This window comes from Thalassophryne amazonica, chromosome 8 (genome assembly GCF_902500255.1).
Source record: "Thalassophryne amazonica chromosome 8, fThaAma1.1, whole genome shotgun sequence".
NCBI classification, from domain to species: Eukaryota; Metazoa; Chordata; class Actinopteri; order Batrachoidiformes; family Batrachoididae; genus Thalassophryne; species Thalassophryne amazonica.
In genome coordinates, this window is record NC_047110.1 from 44,558,532 (window position 1) to 44,585,520 (window position 26,989).

Here is a 26,989-nt window from a genome sequence, read left to right on the forward strand (position 1 = left end):
CAGCTTCTCACTTGTTTCACTTGGAGTCACCACAGCAGATCCGAGGTGGATCTGCATGTTGATTTGGCACCAGTTTTACATAAGATGCCCTTCCTGACGCAACTCCATATTACATGGAGAACGGGCAGATGGGGTTTCAACTGGGAACCTTCCACACTGGAAACAACCACACTTAACCGCTTATCCACCATCGCTGCAAATAACCAACAAGAGTAAATGAAATGTGACTGTAGCACATATACTTTAATATGTAACAGACATACTGCAGTAATTGTTACATCATTTCCTGTTGTGATAATAACAAATATTTACATTTCTTTGCTTCATCTTTTTTTCCAAGTTTAAAAGCAGACATGAATGAATTAATCTACCAGACTTTAAAATGTACACATTAGTTTTCATGCCATTTTATCAGTCTAAAAAGAAATGCACAAGGTACATTGTTATGTTATCAAGAAATAAAATCATCTGAAGCAACAACAAGTAAGTTACGACATTAATTTACAGAGGAACACCATATTTCTCATGTAAGAATTTTTTAATTCTTAAACTAATAAGGAATGAATCTTGAGATTAAAAAAATAATGTACATTTGTCAGGATTTTTCTTTAGAAAACTGCAGTGTGTAAACCATCAGAAGTTCTCTGACTGTTCCTCTGACACACATTTCTGTAATTTGTTGTCTTTCGTGTTTTAGGCTGGGTGCCTGATTTCTATTGGCCGTGCAAAGACATACCGCAATGAACGATGGATTAGGTTGAACTCTGACCGCAATGTGCTGACATCAAGTAGCAGTGCATGCGCACAGCTGAGTGTTGAACAGCGATGGTCGTTGTTGCTTTGCTCCAGCGATGCACCGTTTGCGAAAATCTTTCATTGAAAATAATGGGGTTTAGAGCAATGCATGCCGCGTCTGCATGCATGGCATGAAATAACATTTACAGCTGGCCCAGGAGGGATGATATCTGTGAAGCCCCCTTGTATGTACATATCCTGAAGGTTACTGACGTGCCACTTACATCAACTGGCAGGGAATATAAACTTCCATCTGATATTGAAAAGCAAATCAAAACATTGTTCGAACTCTTCAAGTAGACAGGACTTGTTTTTGCTTGTACTGTAGTTTAAATTGTAAAACTGGGTATGGCAAACTTGCAGAATAAAGATGAGTTTTATATTTAGAGATAAAATACAAATATTTGTTCTCTGATAGAGTTTGTCCAGTATTTTGCATTTCTGTTTGTGGTGAAATATGCTATATTTGACATCTCAATAAATATAGTTTGGTTCAAGATACCAACTTCATTTTTTGGGGGGGATAAATTAATGAAGACAATCTCTTTCCAGTGGTATAATTATTTTTTATCATAGACCTTCTCATACACAAGCAATGTGCATTTGAAATATAGGCATGAAAGTTTTTGTTTTTTTTGAAGCCTCATAAATCAGAAAATGTTATTTCCTTCAGAAAAATACTTAGTCACCAAAATGGTACTAAGCATGAGAAATAAATACCAAAATTAAGGGATGAGATTGGCAAATTCGATTTTCAGAGGAAAATAAGCCAGGGTCCAGGGGCCCCAGGCCCCAGTGGGTCCAGGGCGGAGCCCTGGCTAGGGGGTCAGCCAAAGCATTTTTGCTGTTTTAAAACATGTAAATTGCACTAAAATGATATTAAAAAAAACTACTATAAATGCCAGGTGTTCATATCTATAATTCAAACTGTAAACCCTTACTAAGACCATCTACTGTACATGTGTATTTTTGTGACCAAAATATTTTTTCATAACTAGACTTACTTGATTTTCAGCATTCTCCAATTTCAGCATGGCACACTTGTCAAAAAACATACATGTACATGTATATCCTCAAATACATGTACATGTATATTCCAATGTTCTATGTCCATTGAACTGTCAGACCATATAAGGTTTATATTTAGTCCATGTGATCTCCACCTATAACTGTCATCACGTGTATACATGTATATAATATACACACACATACATGTATATATAATTACAATGTTCTAGCACACTACAATAACGTCAAAATGTCTGTTTACATAATCCACTGACTGTGTGTGTGTGTGTGTGTGTGTGTGTGTGTGTGTGTGTGTGTGTGTGTGTGTGTGTGTGTGTGTGTGTGTGTGTGTGTGTGTGTGTGTGTGTGTGCGCAACACCGAAGAAACGGCAGGAGAAACGCATATATAACCTTTGTGCTGATTGGTCATAAGCTTTGTAATAACCAATGAAAACGTGCGTAAGTAATAGCTTTGACTGCGCTTCCATACCGTCCCGGTTTTTATGATTTGTTGGAGGGAAAACTACCGAATATTGGAAGCTGAAAGATTACACAGTTACCTCCCTTACACTACATGCTCATTGCGCACCTACCGTATTTTCTGCACCATAAGGCGCACCGGATTATAAGGCGCGGCCTCAATTAGCGGGTACTTAACCCTTACAAAAGGCGCACGCTAAAACATATAGTCTACAAAAAAAAAAAAAGGTCACGGAAGCAAAACAGTGAGTTTATTTGAACTTTTTAACAACTTTGAACTACCGGTATTTAACAATATGGTACTCACATTAATTTTTATTATGGTTCTGTCACAAATCCATCTAAGTCCTCATCTTCTGTGTCTGAATTGAACAGCTGGGCAATTTCGCCATCAAACACGCCAGGTTCCCGCTCATCTTCCCTCTCATCATTGCTATCGTTTTTGCCTTCAGCCGAATGGTGACTCGTAGAGACGCTTCTCCCGGCTGTTCTTTCTTCAATGACCCATTGCTCAAGTTGGTCTTCTAGCTGTGCCAACCTTGCTTTGTTTCCGCGGAAACTCCGTTTAGTCTTTTTAACTTGGCGCAGTTCATTTTCTTGTTTCCTCCACTTACGTACCACAGATTCATTTATCTTGAATTCTCTTGCAGCTGCTCTATTCCCATGAACAACCGCGTAACTGATAGCCTGCAGTTTGAATTGTGACTCGTAAGCATGTCTCTTCGCTGGCGCCATTTTCGGGGGTCCTTAGACAAACAAATGTTGTTTTGCAGGATACCTGTAGTATACGGTAACTACCGGAGGAGTGGCGGAGGTAAGTGTACGTACCACGGACTCTTCTCTGATTGGTTTATCGCTGGCATCGTACGTACTCTACGCTACCAGCGTACGTACTTTACGTATTACGTAATGTTCTCCGATTGGTTTATCGCTGCCAGGGTACGTATTCTACGCGGCCAGCATACGTACTTTACGTATTACGTCCCTGTGTCAGCGGGAAATGGTCCGATATTCCGACGGTCAAAGACGTCGGCCGTTTTTACAGATTTTGGAATTCAGTGCGCACATAAGGTGCACTGGATTATAGGGCGCACAGCTGATTTTTGTGAAAATTTAAGGCTTTTAGGTGCGCCTTATGGTGCGGAAAATACAGTACTTCATACTGGTCACTGATCAGCACAGTGTTACTTCCGCGTTCGGCTAACTGACGGACTGATCAAACTTGCTGCGTCGGCGATAACAAACAAAGACCACTCAGTGTTCTGAATAGACGACAATTTTATTAAACAAAGGTACTCCTGGCAATAATTTTTTTTGCATTCTTACCCCCCCCATAAAATTTTCTCAACGGATTTGGACGTTTCACAAAATCAACCCCCGGGACTGTCAAATCCGCGGAAATCCCTGAAAATTTGAAAAATTGGATGTGTTTCAGTGTGGGAGCACAGAGGGCCAAAACCACTCCAAAGCACAAACACTTTTTTTTACAGTTTTAAGCAAGCTATAAACTGATTAATATGCAACTGTGGATCTTCTTTTATAGTAGTTAAAGACATCTAGTACCTATGAACAACTGAAAATTTCATGCATCTACCATGAATAGTTCAAATGTAATGACTTATTGAACTTACCATTGCTTTCTGTACAACATGGTTTTGCAGTATTCAGTCACACCCCATTTTTAAAGCACCAATATCTCAAAAACCAATACAGATACCAGGCTGAAATTCTGTATGGTGTTTACTGGGAATAAGAACATTAGTTTTGCGAAAGTGTGAGTCAAATCAGAGATAGTCATCTGAAGAACTATGGTGATTTCACACCTATGTAGTACAAGGAAAGTGTGACAGCAGTAAGATGCATGGTTGGAGTGACAGATGTATTCAAGGTGGAGGTAGCATTACATCAGGGATTAGCTGTGAGTCCTTTCTTGTTCCCAGTGGTGATGGACAGGTTGACTGATGAGATCAGACAGGAGTCTCCATCCACCATAATGTTTACAAATGACATTGTGATCTGTAGTGAGAGTAGAGAGCAGGTTGAGTCTAGCCTGGGGAGGTGGAGATATGCTCTGGCGAGAAGGTGAATGAACGTCAGCAGGAGCAAGTCTGAGTACATGTGTGTGAATCAAAGAGAGAGCCCGAATAGTGGAATAGTGCAATTACAACAGTGGTGTCCAAAATATTCCAGAAAGGGCCAAGAGGGTGCAGGTTTTCCTTGCAGTCACTGACTTTAGCGGGTGATTTCACTAATTAACATCCCTTTGAGCAGGTGAGATGAGTTCATCAGTGAAATCACCTGCTGGACTCAGTGGCTGCAAAGAAAACCTGCACCATCTCGACCCTTTCTGGAATAGTTTGGACACCACTGAGTTACAAGGAGTAGAAGTGGTGAATGTAGACTAGTTTAAATACTTGGGGTCAACTGTCCAAAGACATGGAGAGTGTGGTAGAGAGGTAAAGAAGAGAGTGCAGGCAGGTTGGAGTTGATGGAGAAAGGTGGCAGGAGTGATCTGTGACAGAAGGATATCTGCAAGAGTGAAATGGAGTGTTTACAAAACAGTAGTGAGACCAGCTATGTTGTACATGATGGCATTAACAAAAAGACAGGAGGTGGAGGTGGCAGAGCTGAGGATGTGATTCTCTTTGGGAGTGATGAGAATGGGTAGGATTAGGAGTGAGCATATCAGAGCAATAGCTCAGGTAAAATGATTTGGAGACAAAGTCAGAGATTGAGATGGTTTAGACATGTGCAGAGGAGGGATCCAGGAATGGAGCCACCAGGCAGAAAGAGAACACAGAGGTCAAAGAGCAGGTTTATGGATGTGTTTATGGAGGACATGCAGGTGGTTGTGTGACAAAGGAAGATGCAGAGGACAGGGTGAGATGGAAACAGATGATCTGATAGAAATGAGAAGGAAAAGGATTTACTAAACCATCATAAATGATTAATGATGATCGCAGTGTTCCATGTTTGCATGGCTGAAAAACACCTCCCCTGTGTAGAAATGACAAAAAACACTTAGCAGCAACAGATTGTCATTACAAAGTGCGTTTTCAAGTCCTCAAACCTTTACGCGTTAAATTCAAGCTGACATTCTATCCAAAAGTGCCCGTCTACATATCACAGCAAACACAGCTGAGGAGACGTTACAGAGGACTGTTGGCTTTGCTGAAAAGTAAGTTAGCCGCGTGGCAAATCAATAACAAATGACAAATTACAGAAGTGTACACAGGGACTGGTTCTACAGCACAGCTCGAATGGCTTTCCTCAAATGCTATGCAAGAAACATTCCCTCTCTCAAACTTACAACATCAGCCCTCTCTATTAGTAAAACAAAGTAGAAAAGGGGGTGTTCACAGTAATAGTAGCATTTACTGTTGATGCTACAAACTCAAAACTATTATGTTCAAACTGCTTTTTTAACAATCCTGTGAATCACTAAACTAGTATTTAGTTGTATAACCACAGTTTTTCATGATTTCTTCACATCTGCGAGGCATTCATTTTGTTGGTTTGGAACCAAGATTTTGCTCGTTTACTAGTGTGCTTGGGGTCATTGTCTTGTTGAAACACTTGTAGTTCCTAGGGTTTGTAAGAGTAGAATGGGAGGCAGAGCCTTCAGCTTTCAGGCTCCTCTCCTGTGGAACCAGCTCCCAATTCAGATCAGGGAGACAGACACCCTCTCTACTTTTAAGATTAGGCTTAAAACTTTCCTTTTTGCTAAAGCTTATAGTTAGGGCTGGATCAGGTGACCCTGAACCATCCCTTAGTTATGCTGCTATAGACGTAGACTGCTGGGGGGTTCCCATGATGCACTGTTTCTTTCTCTTTTTGCTCTGTATGCACCACTCTGCATTTAATCATTAGTGATCGATCTCTGCTCCCCTCCACAGCATGTCTTTTTCCTGGTTCTCTCCCTCAGCCCCAACCAGTCCCAGCAGAAGACTGCCCCTCCCTGAGCCTGGTTCTGCTGGAGGTTTCTTCCTGTTAAAAGGGAGTTTTTCCTTCCCACTGTAGCCAAGTGCTTGCTCACAGGGGGTCGTTTTGACCGTTGGGGTTTTACATCATTATTGTATGGCCTTGCCTTACAATATAAAGCGCCTTGGGGCAACTGTTTGTTGTGATTTGGCGCTATATAAAAAAAAAATTGAATTGAAATTGAATTGAAACACCCATTTCAAGGGCATGTCCTCTTCAGCATAAGGCAACATGACCTCTTCAAGTATTTTGACATATCCAAACTGATCCATGATACCTGGTATGTGATATATAAGCCCAACACCATAGTAGGAGAAACATGTCCATGTCATGATGCTTGCACCACCATGCTTCACTGTCTTCACTGTGAACTGTGGCTTGAATTCAGAGTTTGGGGGTCATCTCACAAACTGTCTGCAGCCCTTGGACCCAAAAGGAACAATTTTACTCTCATCAGTCCACAAAATATTCCTCCACTTCTCTTTAGGCCAGTTGATGTGTTCTTTGGCAAATTGTAACTTCTTCTGCACGTCTTTTATTTAACAGAGGGACTTTGCGGGGGATTCTTGCAAATAAATTAGCTTCACACAGGCGTCTTCTAACTGTCACAGCACTTACAGGTAACTCCAGACTGTCTTTGATCATCCTGGAGCTGATCAATGGGTGAGCCTTTGCTTTTCTGGTTATTCTTCTATCCATTTTGATGGTTGTTTTCTGTTTTCTTCCACGCGTCTCTGGTTTTTTTGTCCATTTTAAAGCATTGGAGATCACTGTAGATGAACAGCCTATATTTTTTTGCACCTGCGTGTAAGTTTTCCCCTCTCCAATCAACTTTTTAATCAAACTACGCTGTTCTTCTGAAAAATGTCTTGAACGTCCCATTTTCCTCAGGCTTTCAAAGAGAAAAGCATGTTCAACAGGTGCTGGCTTCATCCTTAAATAGGGGACACCTGATTCACACCTGTTTGTTCCACAAAATTGACGAACTCACTGACTGAATGCCACACTACTATTATTGTGAACACCCACTTTTCTACTTTTTTTTTTACTAATAGCCCAATTTCATAGCCTTAAGAGTGTGCATATCATGAATGCTTGGTCTTGTTGGATTTGTGAGAATCTACTGAATCTACTGGTACCTTGTTTCCCATGTAACAAAAAGAAATATACTCAAAACCTGGATTAATCTTTTTAGTCACATAGCACTACTATTATTCTGAACACTACTGTACATACAACTGTATTTTATAAACACTACCAATCCAGGGCCCTTGTGTCCCCACAGGCAATGTGCTACAACCCCTGGCAAAAATTATGGAATCACCGGCCTCGGAGGATGTTCATTCAGTTGTTTAATTTTATAGAAAAAAAGCAGATCACAGATATGACACAAAACTAAAGTCATTTCAAATGGCAACTTTCTGGCTTTAAGAAACACTATAAGAAATCAGGAAAAAAAAATGTGGCAGTCAGTAACGGTTACTTTTTTAGACCAAACAGAGGGAAAAAAATATGGAATCACTCAATTCTGAGGAAAAAATTATGGAATCATGAAAAACAAAAGAACGCTCCAACACATCACTAGTATTTTGTTGCACCACCTCTGGCTTTTATAACAGCTTGCAGTCTCTGAGGCATGGACTTAATGAGTGACAAACAGTACTCTTCATCAATCTGGCTCCAACTTTCTCTGATTGCTGTTGCCAGATCAGCTTTGCAGGTTGGAGCCTTGTCATGGACCATTTTCTTCAACTTCCACCAAAGATTTTCAATTGGATTAAGATCCGGACTATTTTTTTACCCTATGTGTCTTTTTGCAAGGAATGTTTTCACAGTTTTGCTCTATGGCAAGATGCATTATCATCTTGAAAAATGATTTCATCATCCCCAAACATCCTTTCAGTTGATGGGATAAGAAAAGTGTCCAAAATATCAACGTAAACTTGTGCATTTATTGATGACGTAATGACAGCCATCTCCCCAGTGCCTTTACCTGACATGCAGCCCCATATCATCAATGACTGTGGAAATTTACATGTTCTCTTCAGGCAGTCATCTTTATAAATCTCATTGGAACGGCACCAAACAAAAGTTCCAGCATCATCACCTTGCCCAATGCAGATTCGAGATTCATCACTGAATATGACTTTCATCCAGTCATCCACAGTCCGTAATTGCTTTTCCTTAGCCCATTGTAACCTTGTTTTTTTCTGTTTAGGTGTTAATGATGGCTTTCGTTTAGCTTTTCTGTATGTAAATCCCATTTCCTTTAGGCGGTTTCTTACAGTTCGGTCACAGACGTTGACTCCAGTTTCCTCCTATTCGTTCCTCATTTGTTTTGTTGTGCATTTTCGATTTTTGAGACATATTGCTTTAAGTTTTCTTCTTGATGCTTCCTTGGTCTACCAGTATGTTTGCCTTTAACAACCTTCCCATGTTGTTTGTATTTGGTCCAGAGTTTAGACACAGCTGACTGTGAACAACCAACATCTTTTGCAACATTGCGTGATGATTTACCCTCTTTTAAGAGTTTGATAATTCTCTCCCTTGTTTCAAATGACATCTCTCGTGTTGGAGCCATGATTCATGTCAGTCCACTTGGTGCAACAGCTCTCCGAGGTGTGATCACTCCTTTTTAGATGCAGACTAACAAGCAGATCTGATTTGATGCAGGTGTTAGTTTTGGGGATGAAATTTACAGGGTGATTCCATAATTTTTTCCTCAGAATTGAGTGATTCCATATTTTTTTCTTCTGCTTGGTCTAAAAAAGTAACCGTTACTGACTGCCATTATTTTTTTTCCTGATTTTTTATAGTGTTTCTTAAAGCCAGAAAGTTGCCATTTGAAATGACTTTAGTTTTGTGTCATGTCTATGATCTGCTTTTTTTCTACAAAATTAAACAACTGAATGAACATCCTCCGAGGCCGGTGATTCCATAATTATTGCCAGGGGTTGTAATATGCATTAAATGGGGCTTTCAATGTCAAATTCAAATGGCCACAAAATCTGTAATCTAGATTGGATTGGGATCAAACTTTGACAGTCAATAAAGTATAACATACTACATAATGCTCTCAACTATGAAAGAAATATGATCTTTTTTGACAGTTATGAATTTTTGAAAATTCATTCAATGTTAAAGACAGTGATTTTTTTCCCATTTTCGAAGATTTTTCCTAACTTTGACCTCGAAAACTGAAATCAGTTCTTTCCTATGATGATATGAATCGTCAGTAAAAATTTCATAACGATATATCAAAAGGTGTGGGCTCTAGGCTGTTCACAAACAGACAAACAAACAGGCGAAAGCATAATCTTCTCCAACTTTATTGGCGGGTAATGAATTGTGCACGCTCAACGGGAAGCAATGTCAACTACAGGCCATTTTAAACAAATGGAAGGCTGGTGAGAACCAATTAACAGAGGGCAGTAAGGGGGTAAAAAAGGGAGGGAGGTGAGGTAACAAGACACTGACACAGGAGAGGAGGGTGGAAGAGGTGGGAGAGATGGCAGGCAAGTGAAAAAGAAAATGAGTCAGTGTGAGATGCAGGGGAACTGAGGGGCATTGCTAAAATGATCTGATCTCATTACTAAAATGTACAGCAAAGGGCAGATGATGGATGACTTGTGAAGAGAAATACTTGTATAAGGCAATTAATCTCATCCTGACCCACAGGCAACATGAACATTGCAGGACATTTGTTGTATATTTTGAGCCATTGTGTGATCCTGTTAAAGGCCCCTTTACACATAACACGAAATTGGGCGAAAGAAGCAGAAACGGGCCAAAAGTCCGCAAACAAAAGATGAAATGGGGAACCGCGAAAAATTCCACCTGCTGTCATCATAGAGACAGTCGGACAAGCATGCACAATACCACGGCGACGGATTTGTGCACGCTCGTGTTCGTGTACACGAACACAGTGCAAGCACATGGAAAGTCACACACACAGCAGCAGAGCAAAAAAATATTTGAAAAAACACCACACTTTATAATACTTAATTCCTGTTATAAAGAGTGGACCTAACCTCCGCCTAGACGGAAGTAATGACATGATGTGGATTGCTGTTCTCCCGTTTATGTTTTACATGAATTATCTGATGCGCTCCTCTCATGAAGACATAAGCCGGGCTCTCGTGTCATGAACACCCGGCTCCTGCGTCATGAACACATCAGCCGGCATGGCATGTCCGGCCTGCATCGATCTGCTGGTGACCAAATGTGATATGTTTTAATTATTACAATGTGGGGAAATCCTGCAGTTACACGCACCTCACGGTGGCTTCCAGTGTTGCGGTGCGCTGACGTGGTGGTCAGCTGAGGCGATATGTGTTTTAATTTATTTCCACGTGAGGACAGCATGCTGACCGCCGTGCTTCACGGTGAAGTTACACGAGGTCACCACTAGGTGTTCTCCAGCTGTGACTTGTGAGCAGATATCTGAACAGCTGCAGGTCGCGCCCACCTTTGTCTGCGTACCTTGTCAGCTCACAGAAAAAAAGGCTCACTCTATGTTCCTTTGTCCTGTGATTTTTATTTTATGTATGTATTATTATTTTTTGTCCTGCATCTGTCTGATGTCTGTGTTTTTAATTTAACACGTTGTGTGCACAGTCAGGGCCGGTTTCTCAAAATAATAATTAAATAAAAATTTATAGAATTATCCTCCTTAAACTCAAACTCAAAAAAATATCTCTACAACTTGATATAAATGAATTGAAACTATAAAAGCCAAGATGGTGGGGTGCATAAGTAATGAGCCTCTTTGATATTGGTTTTACTGCCAGCGTTCTTTAAACAAGTCAGGGGATGGATGCAAGAACATTTCCAAGTCACTGAATATGTCTTGGAGTTTATTTACATAAATCTTCAAGAAATACAAACAGTATGGCACTTCTATGGTAAATCTGTATGGAGCAGACTGTTCTCAAAAACTGAGTGACTGTGCAAGAGGGAGAAGAGTGAGGAAAGCTGACGCTCCCCATCCAACATGATGGAGCTTGAGAGGTGCTGCAAAGAGGAATGGGCATAAGAGCCCAAAGATAGGTGCACCAAGCTTGTGGTCATATTCAAGAAGACTTGAGGCTGTAATTGCTGCCAAAAGTGTTGTGTGGGCCGCTGAAGAGGAGGTACTGCTGGCCCACCACCACCAGTCGGCGCCCTGCTTGGAGTGCGGGCTTCAAGCATGAGAGGGCGCCGAGACAGAGAGTGACAGCTGTCACTCATTTACACCAGCTGTCACCAATCACCAACGTCCCTACAAAAGCCGGATTATTACTCCACCTCCTCGCCGAGAAATCAACTACTGTCGAAGGTAATTCTCTGCTGTGATTAAGTGTTAACTAATTGTTCTGTGTGCAGCCGTATTCCTGAGGATTCAGTGTTTTTGGATTGGCGTGCAGTGAGAGTCTGCGACGTCTTCGCCTCTCACTCCATCCAAGGAGCCACTGTCAGGAGCTGCACGGGTGACTTTGTATCGGAGGTGGAGGTTTTCCTCCTCGAAGATCTGTAGGTGAAGGATTACTGGGTGTGTGGATACACACTCACCATTAACTGTTTTTTCATCTTCTGCCAGCAGTACCAGGGTCTGCAACAGAAGACGGTGACCACCTGGGGACTCAGGACTTGGCGGCTCCGGTGTTCTTCAGGCCGTTGGTGGTGGAAGCTGTGTGGGTCCCGGCTCTCCGATCGCCAGAGGTCTCCTATCTTCGAGCCTGCCCGTACGTCACCTTGTGTTTAATTGGCATTATCTTTGTCTGTATCCAGATGTGCGTTTCACAACATTAAATTGTTACTCTTTGTCTTATCCATTGTCCGTTCATTTGCGCCCCCTGTCGCGGGTCTGTGTTACGACACCTTCCCAACAAAAAGTGCATCAACAAAGTATTGAACAAAGGTGTGAATATACTTATGCGGTGAATATGATTGGGGTAATTCATGTTTCACATAAAACACACTTCATGAGCTCTTGTCAGGTGTCTCTGGATCTCAAAGGCTGAGGACACATGAACGTTACAACAATGACAAGCGAGTATCTCACAGGTTGAATTACACTTAAACACACAGAATGATTCTCAACATACCGTCAGGGCAGAGTGGGGGCAATTATTCTGTCTCAAATATACAATATACACTTTGCAATATTTCCCTTTGTCTCAGCAACCTTGAAAGAGAAAGCAATGAATTCAAAAATTATTTGCACATAGTTGACATAGACGTGATGATAAGGAAGACAAAACGGCCAAACAGTGCAACACAGAAGGATGGTTTCTGTAGCACTGGCATAAAAATGATTATATACTCAAACGTGCTTTCCACCTCAACCAACACATGCCCGGAGGAAGGCCCATCACTCAGCAGTTACACTGCACATTCCGGAGCATCACTGTGCGCATGACTTACCAAAGAGCTGGCGGTGGAATATAAACTTCCCGGCTAAGAGGCCAGTGATAATGGCCAGTATCCAGCACAGTACTTTTAGGATGTTCCATCCTCGGCCCGGGTACTTGTTGAACAGGAAGGAGAAGCAGTTACCAACAACAATAATATGGGCCTCTGTCTGGCTGTGAGAAACTGGATCCTCTGCAAAGACGAGGAAGTTAAAGAAGGTGACGAGGTAGGCCACGATTAGGCGTGACCACGGGTGCTGGAAATAGTAGCGAAAACAGGCATCTATTTCCATCCTGCTCAATACCTGGCCACACTACACCTGAGAATCAAAGAGAGAGACACAGATAGGCAGAGGGAAAGAGAATCAGATTACATTTCACTCAAAAGTCAACAGGGCAGATTAATGAAACCATGCATCAGAATAAGATTAGTATAGTGTCACAGATGTTTCATAGAGACTAGGGCTGGTTATGGATTCAAATTTCAAGAATTGATTCGATTCAGATTCTTAAGATTCAGAATCAATTACTTCAATTTGATTTGATCCAATTTGATCCAATATCAGTTTGGGTTAGTGTTATTAAAACCGTTCGTTGAGCTGTTACCCGATTGTCTAGTTATGCAACATATTTATACTACTGCACAAAATTTGGCCCTCAAAAGGCAACAACAGTGTTTCAGATAGTTCTAAATTTAAACATTTTCTGGGGGAAAATGGCCCCGGTCTACCCTACAAAACTTGCGCCTACAGCGCTCACTGTGCAGCATGCAGAAGTGGGGGGAAAGTTCTCCTGCAGCAGGAGAACTTTTCTCTTGCAGCAGGAGAATGTGGCTATGGAGAATATGGCTATAATAAATATATAAAGTAAATCTTTGGATGTATGAATCAGCGAATCAATCTTTTCAACCGAGCACTAGTAGAGATTCGAGCCCCAATCACCAAACTGAAAAATGAAGCCAACACCAAACTGAAAATGTTTGCATTTCCTTGAATAGTCACTTGAGGTGGACTTCAAAATTGACTCATTACTCACAGACCCCAGGGGAGGTGATGGTCTAGTGGTTAAGCGTTGTGCTTGAGACAAGAGGATCCTTGGTTCAAATACCAGCCTGAGTGGAAAATCACTAAGGGCCCTTAGGCAAGGTCCTTAATCTCCTAGTTGCTCCCAGTGTGTAGTGAGCACCTTGCATGGCAACACCCTAACGTCGGGGTGAATGTGAGGTATTATTGTAAAGTGCTTTGAGCGTCTGATCCAGATGGAAAAAGCGCTATATAAATGCAGTCCATTTACCATGTTAAAACCTCCCATTTTAGAGCTGGAAAACTTTTGCAGCCTGATAAAACAAAATTACAATTGTATGGAAGGATTACAACTAATCAGTTTAATATATCGTATGACATAAGTTTATGAATTATTAAGGAAATTGTCACATCCAGAGCCCTGCTTGCAGTTGTGGACTGATGGTGTTTGTTCTTTCTTAGCATTTTATTACAATTATCTCAGACAGCAAAGCTTGCTGTGCAATTAACTGTACTAATAGACCATATAAAAAGTCTACTCCAGTATTTCCTAAGTGAAATTTTCACGTTACTTAATTTGTATTTTAGCACAGTTAGCAGGTATCGGTAGCTTGGTGATATTAGCTCAACTGTTTCTCCATGGTTACTGAGACAATAAGCTAGTCAGAATTTAATAAAACCTGCACGGACGCTACATGTTATAAAACTAGCACACAGTCGACTAAAACTATTTGTTAATAAAACATATGAACTAAAGTTAGCCTGTTAGCTTTAGCTTGTTTGGTCACTCTGAGATGGGAGGGATTGGGCTTCATTCGTCCCACTCAGGTCACACCAGTGTTTATCCACTTTACCACTTTCCCCATTAATAGGTTGGCTTTGAGTAGAGCTCTAACTAACAGCTATTTTTTGTTATTGATTAGTCATCGATCAATCATTGCAGCACAAGCTGAGAGTTAGCTAGAGTTCAGCACATTCAGAGCCGACTCATTTGAGCTTCAAAAACACTCATCAGAAAACCTGTGGGTGACGTCACACAGGGTTTGTCCAGTAGATATATAGTCAATGTGCAGACTGTGAGGTTCCTAAATTCAGACAGCTAGGATATTTCACTCATAAAAATACTGATTTTATGCAAGCATGAAGCGTTTCAGCATCCTAACGTAGAGCACCAGAAACAACAAACAAACTCATCTGATTTAATAAATAAACTAGAAGCACTCAGAGAGTGCAAACCCCCGCCAAGGCCATGGGGTCACTGACGCCATAACATCTACACCCCGTGGAATCACTGAACCTAAAAAAATCTAACAATGATGTTTGCTCAGTAGTAAAAAAAAGTTTCAACTGCTGTGACTGGATAGCATGTATCCTTAGTGCTTGGCATCACAGTTTATTGCAACTTGCACTTTTCCCAGAAGCTACTGTCATCTGAGCACTGATATTGATATTGCATGTGCTTATAGACAAAAACAAATAAGAGACAAAACTCAATTTATTATTCAACTAAACTGCAAATATATGAATTTTTTAACATTTATGAAACACTTCTCTAAACAAGGCCATAGGGTCACTGACCCTAAAGAGATTCCCTCCTTGGCACAGTGATCCATTTCTTTCTGTCTCTTTCTCTAAAATTGTATATAACAATCATTAGATTATTAATATATAAACAAAAATAAATTTAAGAAATATTACAATTTGAAAACAAATGCACCCGAACGTGATGACAGCTGCAACTGCTTAATGCGAACTTTTAACATTGAAAATGCCATAGACATGCTAACACGTTAGCATCGGGATCCAGATCGTAATCTAGATCACCACTAAAATTTAATCACTTGTTCCTCTTGTCATTTCCAACTACTCCACAAAATTTCATCAAAATCTGTTCAAAACTTTTTGAGTTATCCTGCTGACAAACAGACAGACAGACAAACAAACAAACGCGACCAAAAACATAACCTCCTTGGCGGAGGTAACAAATGCACTCGAACGTGATGACAGCTGCAACTGCGTAATGCTAACTTTTAACATTGAAAATGCCATAGACATGCTAACTAATTTGCATCGGGATCCGGATCGTGATTCAGATCACCACTAAAATTTAATCACTTGTTCCTCTTGTCATTTCCAACCACTCCACAAAATTTCATCAAAATCCGTTCAAAACTTTTGAGTTATCCTGCTGACAAACAGACAGACAAACAAACAAACAAACCCGACCGAAAACATAACCTCCTTGGCGGAGGTAATAAACCAAAATAAATTTAAGAAATATTACAATTTGAAAACAAATGCACCCGAACGTGATGACAGCTGCAACTGCTTAATGCTAACTTTTAACATTGAAAATGCCATAGACATGCTAACGCATTAGCATCGGGATCCGGATCGTGATCCGGATCACCACTAAAATTTAATCACTTGTTCCTCTTGTCATTTCCAACCTCCTTGGCGGAGGTAAAAATAAATTTAAGAAATATTACAATTTGAAAACAAATGCACCCAAACGTGATGACAGCTGCAACTGCTTAATGCTAACTTTTAACATTGAAATTACCATAGACATGCTAACGCGTTAGCATCAGGATCCGGATCGTGATCCAGATCACCACTAAAATGTAATCACTTGTTCCTCTTGTCATTTCCAACCACTCCACAAAATTTCATCAAAATCCGTTCAAAACTTTTTGAGTTATCCTGCTGACAGACAGACAGACAAACAAACAAACAAACAAACCCGACCGAAAACATAACCTCCTTGGCGGAGGTAACAAACAAATGAAACTTCAGGAAAGATCAATAGCTGAATCAGTCAATAATGCAAACTGACATGTAAGTGCCATACCTGGATCAGGTCAAATCATAAGGAGCTACAAAATACCAACATTCAAAAGTCTTATCCTCTCATCCCATCGGCTCAATCATACCCTTCCAAATACTGTGGCAGCATTATATTTACGTAGGGAAAAGGGCACATAAGACAGCTCCTTGGATATTTTAAAACCAAATATGATCCAGCCATGAGCTCTGTTTTGATCCCTTGCTCAGCCTGTGACTAGTCCGAGCACTGAGCTATGACACAGTTGCTTAATACACGTCACAGTTTAAATTTGGAAGGGTGTAATGGCCAAGGAACACAATCCCTCAGTCATAGCTTTATGGTGGAACAGAGCAGGGAAAAACATTCTAGGCTTGAGTCTAGATTTGATCTATCTCGATCAATGACATGTGGCACACTCAAACTGAAATTTAATGTCCTCTTTAAGAAGCTGTGTCACTGCTGATGCAAGTTTCACAGGTACAGCATCTGTAACTCCTTCAGAGCTGTCCAGGGTGGCTTGGTTGATTCCCTCAGTAGTCTCATTCTTGCACACTCAGTTTTTGAGAACGGCCTATTCCAGACACATTTACCATATGGTACCACAGCTTGTTCAAAACTGGAAATATTCATGTATCCTTCCCCTGATAAGCTGAAGGCAAACTGGCTTTACAAGAGATTATTTAGTTGTGCTATACTAGTTGAAGCACATAGTTTATGATTCCATTATTTTGGATTTGATATTTTTATTTAATTTAAACTGTGTTGCAGAGATGTTTTCACAGTTTTTAAAAAGCCACTGTAGTCAAAACAACATAGAGAATCCACATGACAACAATTGCAAATGGATATTATACTACTAAAATGCAAGGGAGTAACTTTGATTTTGATATTGGTTGGGACACAAAAATGCTCCAAGACAAAGATTTTTTTTTTTTGCATTACCAAGCATAAGTTCATGTCATGCAGATGTTATAGGTTAACGAGCCATCCCAATGGTTAGGGAGTTGGTTTTTCAATCACAGGGTTGCAGGAGCAAATCCCAACCTTACCTCTCTTTACACCTCCATCCATGACTGGAGTGACCTTGAGCAAAGCAACTAACCCAACATTGCTCCAGCTATACATTTAAATTCAATTCATTGAGGATGGATATTTAACATGAAGTATTGCAATGACCCTATCTGCTAGTGTTGTGACGTTCGTGAATAGCGATGGGTATTAATAAGATTTTATCAATATCGATGCCATTATTGATTCTGCTTATCGATCCAATTCCTTATCGATACCTCGTGAATTTTTGAATTTTTTACTAAAAGTAGGCTTTACAGGTATTCTATGTATTTTCTTGAGTCTTAAAGTAAATAAATATGAAATTGGTCACTGTATCCTTGATCTCTGGACATAAATAAAAATAAACAAAACGGTGTTTCACTTTGAAGTTATTCATTCCGACTGGACTCTATCATTCTAACTTGACTCGTCAGAGAGCCGCACAGCATTTGGAGCTGTGTGAACAGAATGGAGGATGATTCTCGTTTCTTTCTCGCAACAAGACAGGAGTCCCAGTTAGTAACTTTAATCCGCACAAAAGTGACTCACGATTGACATATTCAGGGATGAAAGTGACGAAAAACAAAAAAACCTGAAACCCAAAATTACCCCCCAACACCACCCGCACGAAAATGAATTCTAGAAGCTGTGAAATGCAATCTGGGACTATACCAGACAATAAACTGCAGTGAATGCAGCATCCATTTAGTGAGAAAAAACCCCAACTTTCCTTATTCAAATTCATTCCAGTAGTATTCTGCTCTTACTAGGATGCAGCAGTTTTCTAGTTTGGCAGATAGTTCTGGAGGAAATCACTGAAGAAATTAACAAAGTGAAAATATGGTTTGACCGAAACAAATTGTCATTAAACTAAATAAGACAGAGATGAAATGGAGGTGTGAGAGTCACTAGGTGTTCACAGGAAACATTTATTTCTGTATGTATGTATGTATTTATTTATGTATGTTCATTGTTAGTTGGTTTTATATTTTCTGTTGTGTTTCTATTGAGGTTCTTTTTGTCTCTTTCTCTAAAACTGTATATAATAAGTATATATTGTATATAATAATCATTAGATTATAATATATAAACAAAAATAAATTTAAAAAATATTACAATTTGAAAACAAATGCACCCGAACGTGATGACAGCTGCAACTGCTTAATGCTAACTTTTAACATTGAAAATGCCATAGACATGCTAACGTGTTAGCATCGCTCCCGTTTTAAAGTTATAAAATACATCTATCAACTGTTTCAGAAGACTATAACAGGTCGGTTTAACATAAAAAAGGTAAATAATACTCACAGACGTATGTTCTTTAGGGTTTTAGCGGGGGGAAATTAAGCGAAAGAAAGAATAAACGAAGCAATTGAAGCACTGTTTCAATCTGCAAACCACTGCTTCGATTGGTTCAAGATTCAAAAGCAAAGCCACGCTGCAGAAAAGTTGATTACGGACCCACTGCAGGGTCCGTAATCAATGTAGAGAAATAATTTTCCTGACAAACACCCCCCAAAATAACGGCAACTCTGAAGGACCGATAACAGAATCGTTAAGCAAAAAGCTTATTGATGTCGGTGGATTGAATCATTTCTTAACGATAACCGAAAGGAACCGGTTCTCAATACCCATCCCTATTTGTGAATGAACTGATTCCCGTTTGTCTGTCTGTTATCTGCCTGCGCAGTCTTTTAATAAGTTCCCTGCAACTGTGCAGTAGCCTAGCTCTAACGATGCGTCCTGCCACATTGCTAAAACCTGCCTAGTGCCTAAAGAGCAGAAGAAGCCTAATGCTTTTAAGAAGGGTTTCCATTCATGAAAGGGATTTTGCTTAGTTTTTAAAGCTTGATGGAGACCCTGCACTTACATTCCTGACTGTGAAGAATGAACGAATATCTCGTTTCTTGGGAGAGGGGCATCATCCATTACCAAATATCACCAAAGTCTAGCTCAAGAGAGAGAGATAGGGGGGGGGGGTCGATGGGCGGTCGCGGCCACTGTGGGAAGTGTGCTGCTTGGAGTGACAAGTGGGATAGCCAACCAAGTTAGCGAGAAACAGGTAGCTAATCAGCAGTGTTGCCACAGTTACTTTGAAAAAGTAATCCAATTACTGATTACTGATTCCTCCTTGAAAAAGTAACTTAGTTACTTTACTGATTACTCAATTGGAAAAGTAACTAAGTTAGATTACTAGTTACTTTTTTAGTTACTTTCCCCAGCTGCTGACAACAACCCTCTGCCACTTCAACATGACGATGCTTGTTTTGCCAAAAATCACTTTATAGTCACCCTTTCTTGGCTTCAATGAAAATAAATACTTGTTTTATAAAAAGTAAAATAAAGACCTCTTTCTTGACCTCATATTTAACTGTTGACAGCACTGTAACAGTAAAACTTGCAATTTCTAACCTACATTGTTTATAAATGTAACTATTAAATTCTTTCTAACATTTTTCTAACATTTAAATTCTCTCTAAACTTTTTACTTGTTGAAATTATTAATATTTAAAGTAGTATTAGTAGTTATAGTAAAAAAACGGCTTCAAAACTGGATCTTTAATCTAGGGGTCTTGTGGGGGGGGCACATCCCTGCCCCACGCCTCCATTCCATCTGGATTCGCCCCTGCTTTGGCATTTGAGCAAAAAGAATGGATAACATTTATTTATGCAGAAAACATGACCAGGTTTACAGGTAGGAAAGTTTTATTGTGGTCCTCAGAAAGAGAGTTTAGGTGCATTTGAGTGGAAAATAGTGTTACTAGTTGTTGACGCGTCATGGAGGATCAGCTGTTTTTAGCAGCAGATACCGAGCGGCTTGGAGAAAAAAAAGCATTAAAAAATGTCTTTGTAAAGCTCAGTGCAGGTGTGCTGTTGTCACTGTGCTTTAAGAGGTGAGGACGAGTCATAGCTGTTGCAGAACAACGCGGATGAAAAGCTCACAGCTCGCTTAAAGTGTGTAGTTCAGTCGAACCCGACCCCCTGCCCACGGACCAAGTTTAATGCTGCTGTCGACCCACAATGTAAAAATAATAGTAACGCACAGTGACTTGGAGAAGTAACTTTAATCTGATTACTGATTTGGAAAGATTAACACGTTAGATTACTCGTTACTAAAAAAAGTGGTCAGATTAGACCGGCATCAGACAAGGATATCTACGTTAAAGAGGGGGGCTTCGAGCAGTGGCATACATTTAACCCTTTATGTGCCATAATAATGGAGGACAGCGGTTTTATTGGTCGTGATTACACAGTAGGGGGCTGAATATTGGTAGGGACGTGACCCTTGCCTCCCTACCCAAAATGACGCCCTAGCTAAAATGTAATTTTTTATGTTTTTCATCACGTTAATAAGAAACTGCATGCATAAGACCCTGAAAACTTGCTAAAACAAATATTCCAAATAATCCACGTCTGCTACATTTAACCTGTGTGGAATTTAATAAATGCAAACTGAATTTCAGACATTTTATATACAGTATATTACTCTGGAACAAACTGGACAAACAGTGCTGTCAAGGACAATAATGAGGACGTTAAAGAGCAAATTTCACTTTCTCCCGCAATGACATTAACAGGAAGCGATTGCAGCTCACAGCAGATGCTGTTGTCCGTGTGCAGCAGTTAAAGTGCAGCCTTATCAGAGCATCTCCATGCAGTTCTCAATATTAATGACATCTCGCAGCGTGGCAAACTCTTCAAGTTTTGCGAGATTTTGCGCAATTTGAAACTTCGATAAGGCAAATGGTTAAAAGCCAAATTTAACCGCAGAAATAAACATCTTTACAGCCTGGTAATTGGTCTTTATAGCCTGTTTCCCTGTCCATGAGTACTGCTCATCAGTTTAAAGCACTTTAAGCCATAAAGTGCAGTTGCTGTCCTGTGCACCAACAGCATTTACTGTATAATCATTTTGTGAATTATTTTGTAATTTATGTCTGTAGCATGGCCCAAGCAGAGGGTCACCCCTTTGAGTCTGGTCTGCTTGAGGGTTCTTCCTCAGAGGGAGTTTTTCATTACCACTGCTGCTATGGGGGTTAGTAAGGTTAGACCTTACATGTGTGAAGCACCTTGAAGCAACTCTGTGCGCGATATAAATGAAAATAAATTGAAATTGAACTGAAAATTGAAACTGCTTTCCAAGAACATACAGTTTATATGAATTGGTGACGAAACTGTACGTATATGTAGGTAGGAGTTTGAATGATTTTGTCTGTCTATGTGTATCGGCCCTGCTATAGACTAGCGGCCTGTCCAGGGTGTGCCCTGCTTCTCACCCAGCTGATTGATAGGCTTCAGGCCCCATGGCACCCTGAAGTGGACTAAGCAACTGGGCATCCTTCGTCGGCCCCGGTACATCCATAGGGGGTCACGGTGGCGATTTATTTATTCCAAGACTGAGAGCTCAATTCCAAGCCTGTGGACATCGGCTTGCACTGGCGCACACCATCAGCGTCATCTGACGCGTCATCTGAGCACCGCTCCTCCAGGGAATAAAAACCGTGGTGGAGGATCGCTGTGTTCCCTGCCAGAGCGGCAGTGCAAAGCACGTCATGGAAATTATGGAGTTAACCATACAGTGCTGCGGTCTCTGGTCAAAGTGATTCCACCTTCAAATATCAAGATGGAACTTTTAAACTGCCAGTCCCTCACAAACAAACTTTACTGATTCATGACAGTATATATGATCAGAAATTAGACTTTATGTGCCTCACAGAAACTTGGCACAAAACAGAGGTGTACTCAGCTCTGAATGAAGCTTGTCCCCCTACACATACTTGGAGGAGGCCAGGGCCACTGGACGAGGAGGATGGCTAGCAGTCATACATCGCTCAGATCTGCACTTGTCTCTTGTCACTGACAGCCTTTGAATGTTTGGCCTTTACATGTGCAAAACCCCTCCACTTTACAACCATCCTCATCTACCGCCCACCTAAACCCCACCCAAGCTTCATTTCAGAACTAAATGAGCTACTTCTGTCAATATGTACAACATCTAATACTCATCTCCTCGGTCCACCAAATCACATACATCAGTTCAGAAAATCAGTGCAATAAATTTCTTGATTTCTTCAAAAATTGATACCACCTGTTCGAATTTAAAACCTCACAGTAAACTTCCCTTAAAACAACTCTTATCAACGTCCTGCTAAAGAAACCCTGTCTTGATCCTGATATTCTATCTAGTTACTGGCCCATCTCCATTCTCCCCTTTCTTTCCAAAATCATAGAAAAAACAGTTGTTACTCAAATTCACAATCACCTACACTCTCACAGTCTTTATGAAATATTCCAGTCAGGGTTTCGCACCATACACAGCACAGAGACAGCCCTGGTCACCAATGATTTGCTGGTGGCCTCTGACCAGGGCTCTCCATCTCTCCTATTACTCTTGGACCTCTCAGCCACCTTCGACACTGTGGACCATTCCATTCTCCTCCACCATTTGCAGTATTTCATTGGCATCTCCCACACAGCACTACTGTGGTTTCAGGCCTACCTGACTGATAGAGCTGAGTTTGTGGCTCTAGGGGGAGCCAGGTCGAGGGCCCACACTGTCAACTGTGGAGTACCACAAGGGTCAGTTCTCGGTCCCACACTATTCTCCATCAACAACCCCATTCCAATGAAGTTGGCACATTGTGTAAAATGTAAATAAAAACAGAATACAATGATTTGCAAATACTCTTCAACATATATTCAATTGAATACACCACAAAGAGAAGATATTTAATGTTCAAACTGATAAACTTTATTGTTTTTGTGCAAATATTTGCTCATTTTGAAATGGATGCCTGCAACATATTTAAAAAAAGTTGGGACAGTGGTATGTTTACCACTGTGTTACATCACCTTTCCTTAAAACAACAATAAGTGTTTGGGAACTGATGACACTAATTGTTGAAACTTTGTAGGTGGAATTCTTTCCCATTCTTGCTTGATGTTCGACTTCAGTTGTTCAACAGTCCGGGATCTTCGTTGTCATATTTTGTGCTTCATAATGCGCCACACATTTTCAATGGGCTATAGGTCTGGACTGCAGGCTGGCCAGTCTAGTACCCACAATTTTCTTACTATGAAGTCACGCTGTTGTAATACCTGCAGAATGTGGCTTGGCATTGTCTTGCTGAAAAAAGCAGGGACGTCCCTGAAAAAGACGTTGCTTGGATGGCAGCATGTGTTACTCCAAAACCTGGATGTACCTATCAGTGTTGATGGTGCCATCACAGATGTGTACGCTGCCCATGTCATGGGCACTAACACACCCCCATACCATCACAGATGCTATGCTGGCTATTGAACTTTGCGCTGGTAACAATATGGATGGTCTTTTTCTTCTTTTGTCCGGAGGACACGACGTCCATGATTTCCAAAAATAATTTGAAATGTGGACTGATCAGACCACAGCACACTTTTCCACTTTGTGTCTGTCCATTTCAAATGAGCTTGGGCCCAGAGAAGGAGGCGTTTCTGGATGTTCTTGATGTATGGCTTTTGCTTTGCATGGTAGTTTTAACTTGCACTTGCAGATGTAGTGATGAACTGTGTTAACTGACATTGGTTTTCTGAAGTGTTTCTGAGCCCACACTGTAAGATCCTTTAACACAATGTAGGAGGGATCGAAGGTCACAGGCATTTAATGTTGGCTTTTGACATTGCCGCTTACATGTACAAAGTTCTCCAGATTCTCTGAATCTTCTGATTATATTATGGACTGTAGATGATGAAATCCCTAAATTCCTTGCAACTGAACGTTGAGAAACAATGACTACATTTACATGCAGCCAATAACCCTTTAATAACCCTTTCATAACCAGAATATTAGCAATAACCCGGTTGCGCACGGCCATGTAAACACCCGCAAAAACCCGAATATGCTCATATTCCGGTTTTTAAAATCCTGAATAAGACCCCTGGGTTACTCCTTTTCTAACCCAAATATCAGGTCATATAAACGCGCATTGGGATATCCCCATAGAAAGGAACATTATTTTGTGTTCTGCGTATGTCCTATCCGCAAGGAATCTTGGTCTTTTGAGTATGGCAACTACTTGTATACGGCGCGCGCAACCCACCGGACACCACAGAAGCAGCGATAAACAGCGCATTGTGTTCTGCGTCCTTATCAAGCGGGCCGGTCGCGGCACCGGCATCACTGCGATTGCTCTGCCTCCGTTGCTCTTACTGAGTCTGTGGGCTCGGTAAATGCTGCAGCGGGCCACTCACACCACCCCCCTCTCTGCTGTGCGGAGCTGCGCCAAATCTGGCAACAGCTCCAGAGACTACGCTCGCTGTTTTGATGTGGAGGCAGCCCGCAGGAGAGAAAAATGAGAAAATGTTAATGCCGCAGGAAGAAGAAGGAAGAAAAAGGATGAAGCAGGATTACACGAAGCAGAATTTGCACGAACGCCAGACCAAATCAAGCACTGGTGGAAGACATGCATCGCTGTTTAGATGAGGATATTCCAAATGATACCAATGACCATGTATACAGGAGTAACTCTGTCTGCTTAAGCATGTAAACGGGTTATTCCTAATGATTCAGAAACCAGAATATTGACCTTAACCCGAATATTAATGGAATGTAAATGTAGTCATTGTTCTTAAACTGCTGGACTATTTTTTTCATGCAGTTGCTCACAAAGTGGTAATCTTTGCCCCATCTTTGCTTGTGAACAGCTGAGCCTTTTAGGGATGCTCCTTGTATACCCAATCATGACACTCATCTGTTTCCAATTAGGTGTTCTTTGAGCATTTAAACTTTATTTCAACTTTCCCAGTCTTTTGTTGCCCCATCCTAACTTTTTTGAAACGTGTTGCAGGCATCCATTTCAAAATTAGCAAATATTTGCACAAAAACAAAAAAGTCTATCAATTTTAACATTAAATAGCTTGTCTTTGTGGTGTATTCAATTGAATATAGGTTGAAGAGGATTTGCAAATCATTGTATTCTGTTTTTATTTACATTTTAGAGAACGTCCCAACTTCGTTGGAATTGGGGTTGTACATGCTCCCCCAGGCCACGTCATCAGCAGGCATAGAGTTGCCTACCATGACTATGCTGATGATACTCAGCTCTATGCCAGGTTGGACCCCACATTGCCCTCACTTTCAATAACTGCTCTTACGGCATGCCTGGAGGAGACGGGGCATGGATGAATGACAATTTTCTTCAGCTTAATAGTAAAAAAAAACGAAGGTCTGCTTATTGGGACGCCTCACCAGCTCCGGTCCTTTTCTCTGACTGTATTTTCATTCGCCAGTCACAACATTCCCCTCAATTCCTCTGGCACTAACTTCGGGGTACGGTTTGATCCCCACCTGTCATTTGACACCCACATCCAACACCTCTGCAAAACTGCATTCTTTCATCTCCGGAACATCACCAAATTCCATCCCTCCCTTTCCATACCCGATGCTGAGAAATTGGTCCATGTTTTTGTCTCCTTCAGGCTGGACTACTGCAACGCACTCCTCATCGGGATACTTGGCAGGAGCCTGCAGAGACTGCAGTATATTCAGAACTGTGCTGCCAGGATCCTGATGAGGGTGCAAAGTCCCAGCACATCACACCCACCCTCAAAAAGCTCCACTGGTTCCCTATTAGGTTCAGGGTTGAATATAAGATGTGTCTCCTGACCTATCAGTGTATCCATGGCAGCACATCAGTGTATCTCAAAGATCTGATCAGTTCTTATAACCCATCACGCCACCTCCGCTCTGCTGACAGCCATCAACTCCAGCTCCCGAAATATTTGCTCATTTTCAAATGGATGCCTGCAACACATGTCAAAAAAGCTGGGACAGTGGTATGTTTGCCACTGTGTTACATCACCTTTCCTTCTGACAACACTCAAAAAGCATTTGGGAACTGAGGACACTAATTGTTGAAGCTTTGTAGGTGGAATTCTTTCCCATTCTTGCTTGATGTACGACTTCAATTGTTCTATAGTCCGAGGTCTCCGTTGTCATATTTTGCGATTCATAATGCGCCACACATTTTCAATCGACGACAGGTCTGGACTGCAGGCAGGACAGTCTAGTACCTGCACTCTTTTACTACGAAGCCACGCTGTTGTAACACATGCAGAATGTGGCTTGGCATTGTCTTGCTGAAATAAGCAGGGACGTCCCTGAAAAAGTCATTGCTTGGATGGCAACATGTGTTGCTCCAAAACCTGAATGTACCTTTCAGCATTGATGGTGTCATTACAGATGTGTAAGTTGCCCATACCATGGGCACTATCACACCCCCATACCATCACAGATGATGGTTTTTGAACTTTGCACTGGTAACAATCTGGATGGCCTTTTTCCTCTTTTGTCCGGAGGACACAATATCCATGATTTCCAAAAAAAAAGTGAAATGTGGACTCATCAGACCACAGCTCACTTTCCACTTTGCATCCACTTAACATCCTCATTATGGTCC

At 41.0% G+C, this 26,989-nt stretch overlaps 1 protein-coding gene across 1 annotated transcript in view; it reads right to left on the bottom strand.

Moving 5' to 3' along the window:
* tmem117 (transmembrane protein 117) overlaps window positions 1–26,989 on the bottom strand; it is a 296,188-nt gene that overhangs the window by 264,839 nt on the left and 4,360 nt on the right. The window contains exon 2 of the mRNA XM_034176082.1: window positions 12,670–12,976. Coding sequence (XP_034031973.1) covers window positions 12,670–12,949 — 280 coding nt within the window. The 5' untranslated portion in view covers window positions 12,950–12,976. The remainder of the gene's footprint in view (window positions 1–12,669; window positions 12,977–26,989) is intronic.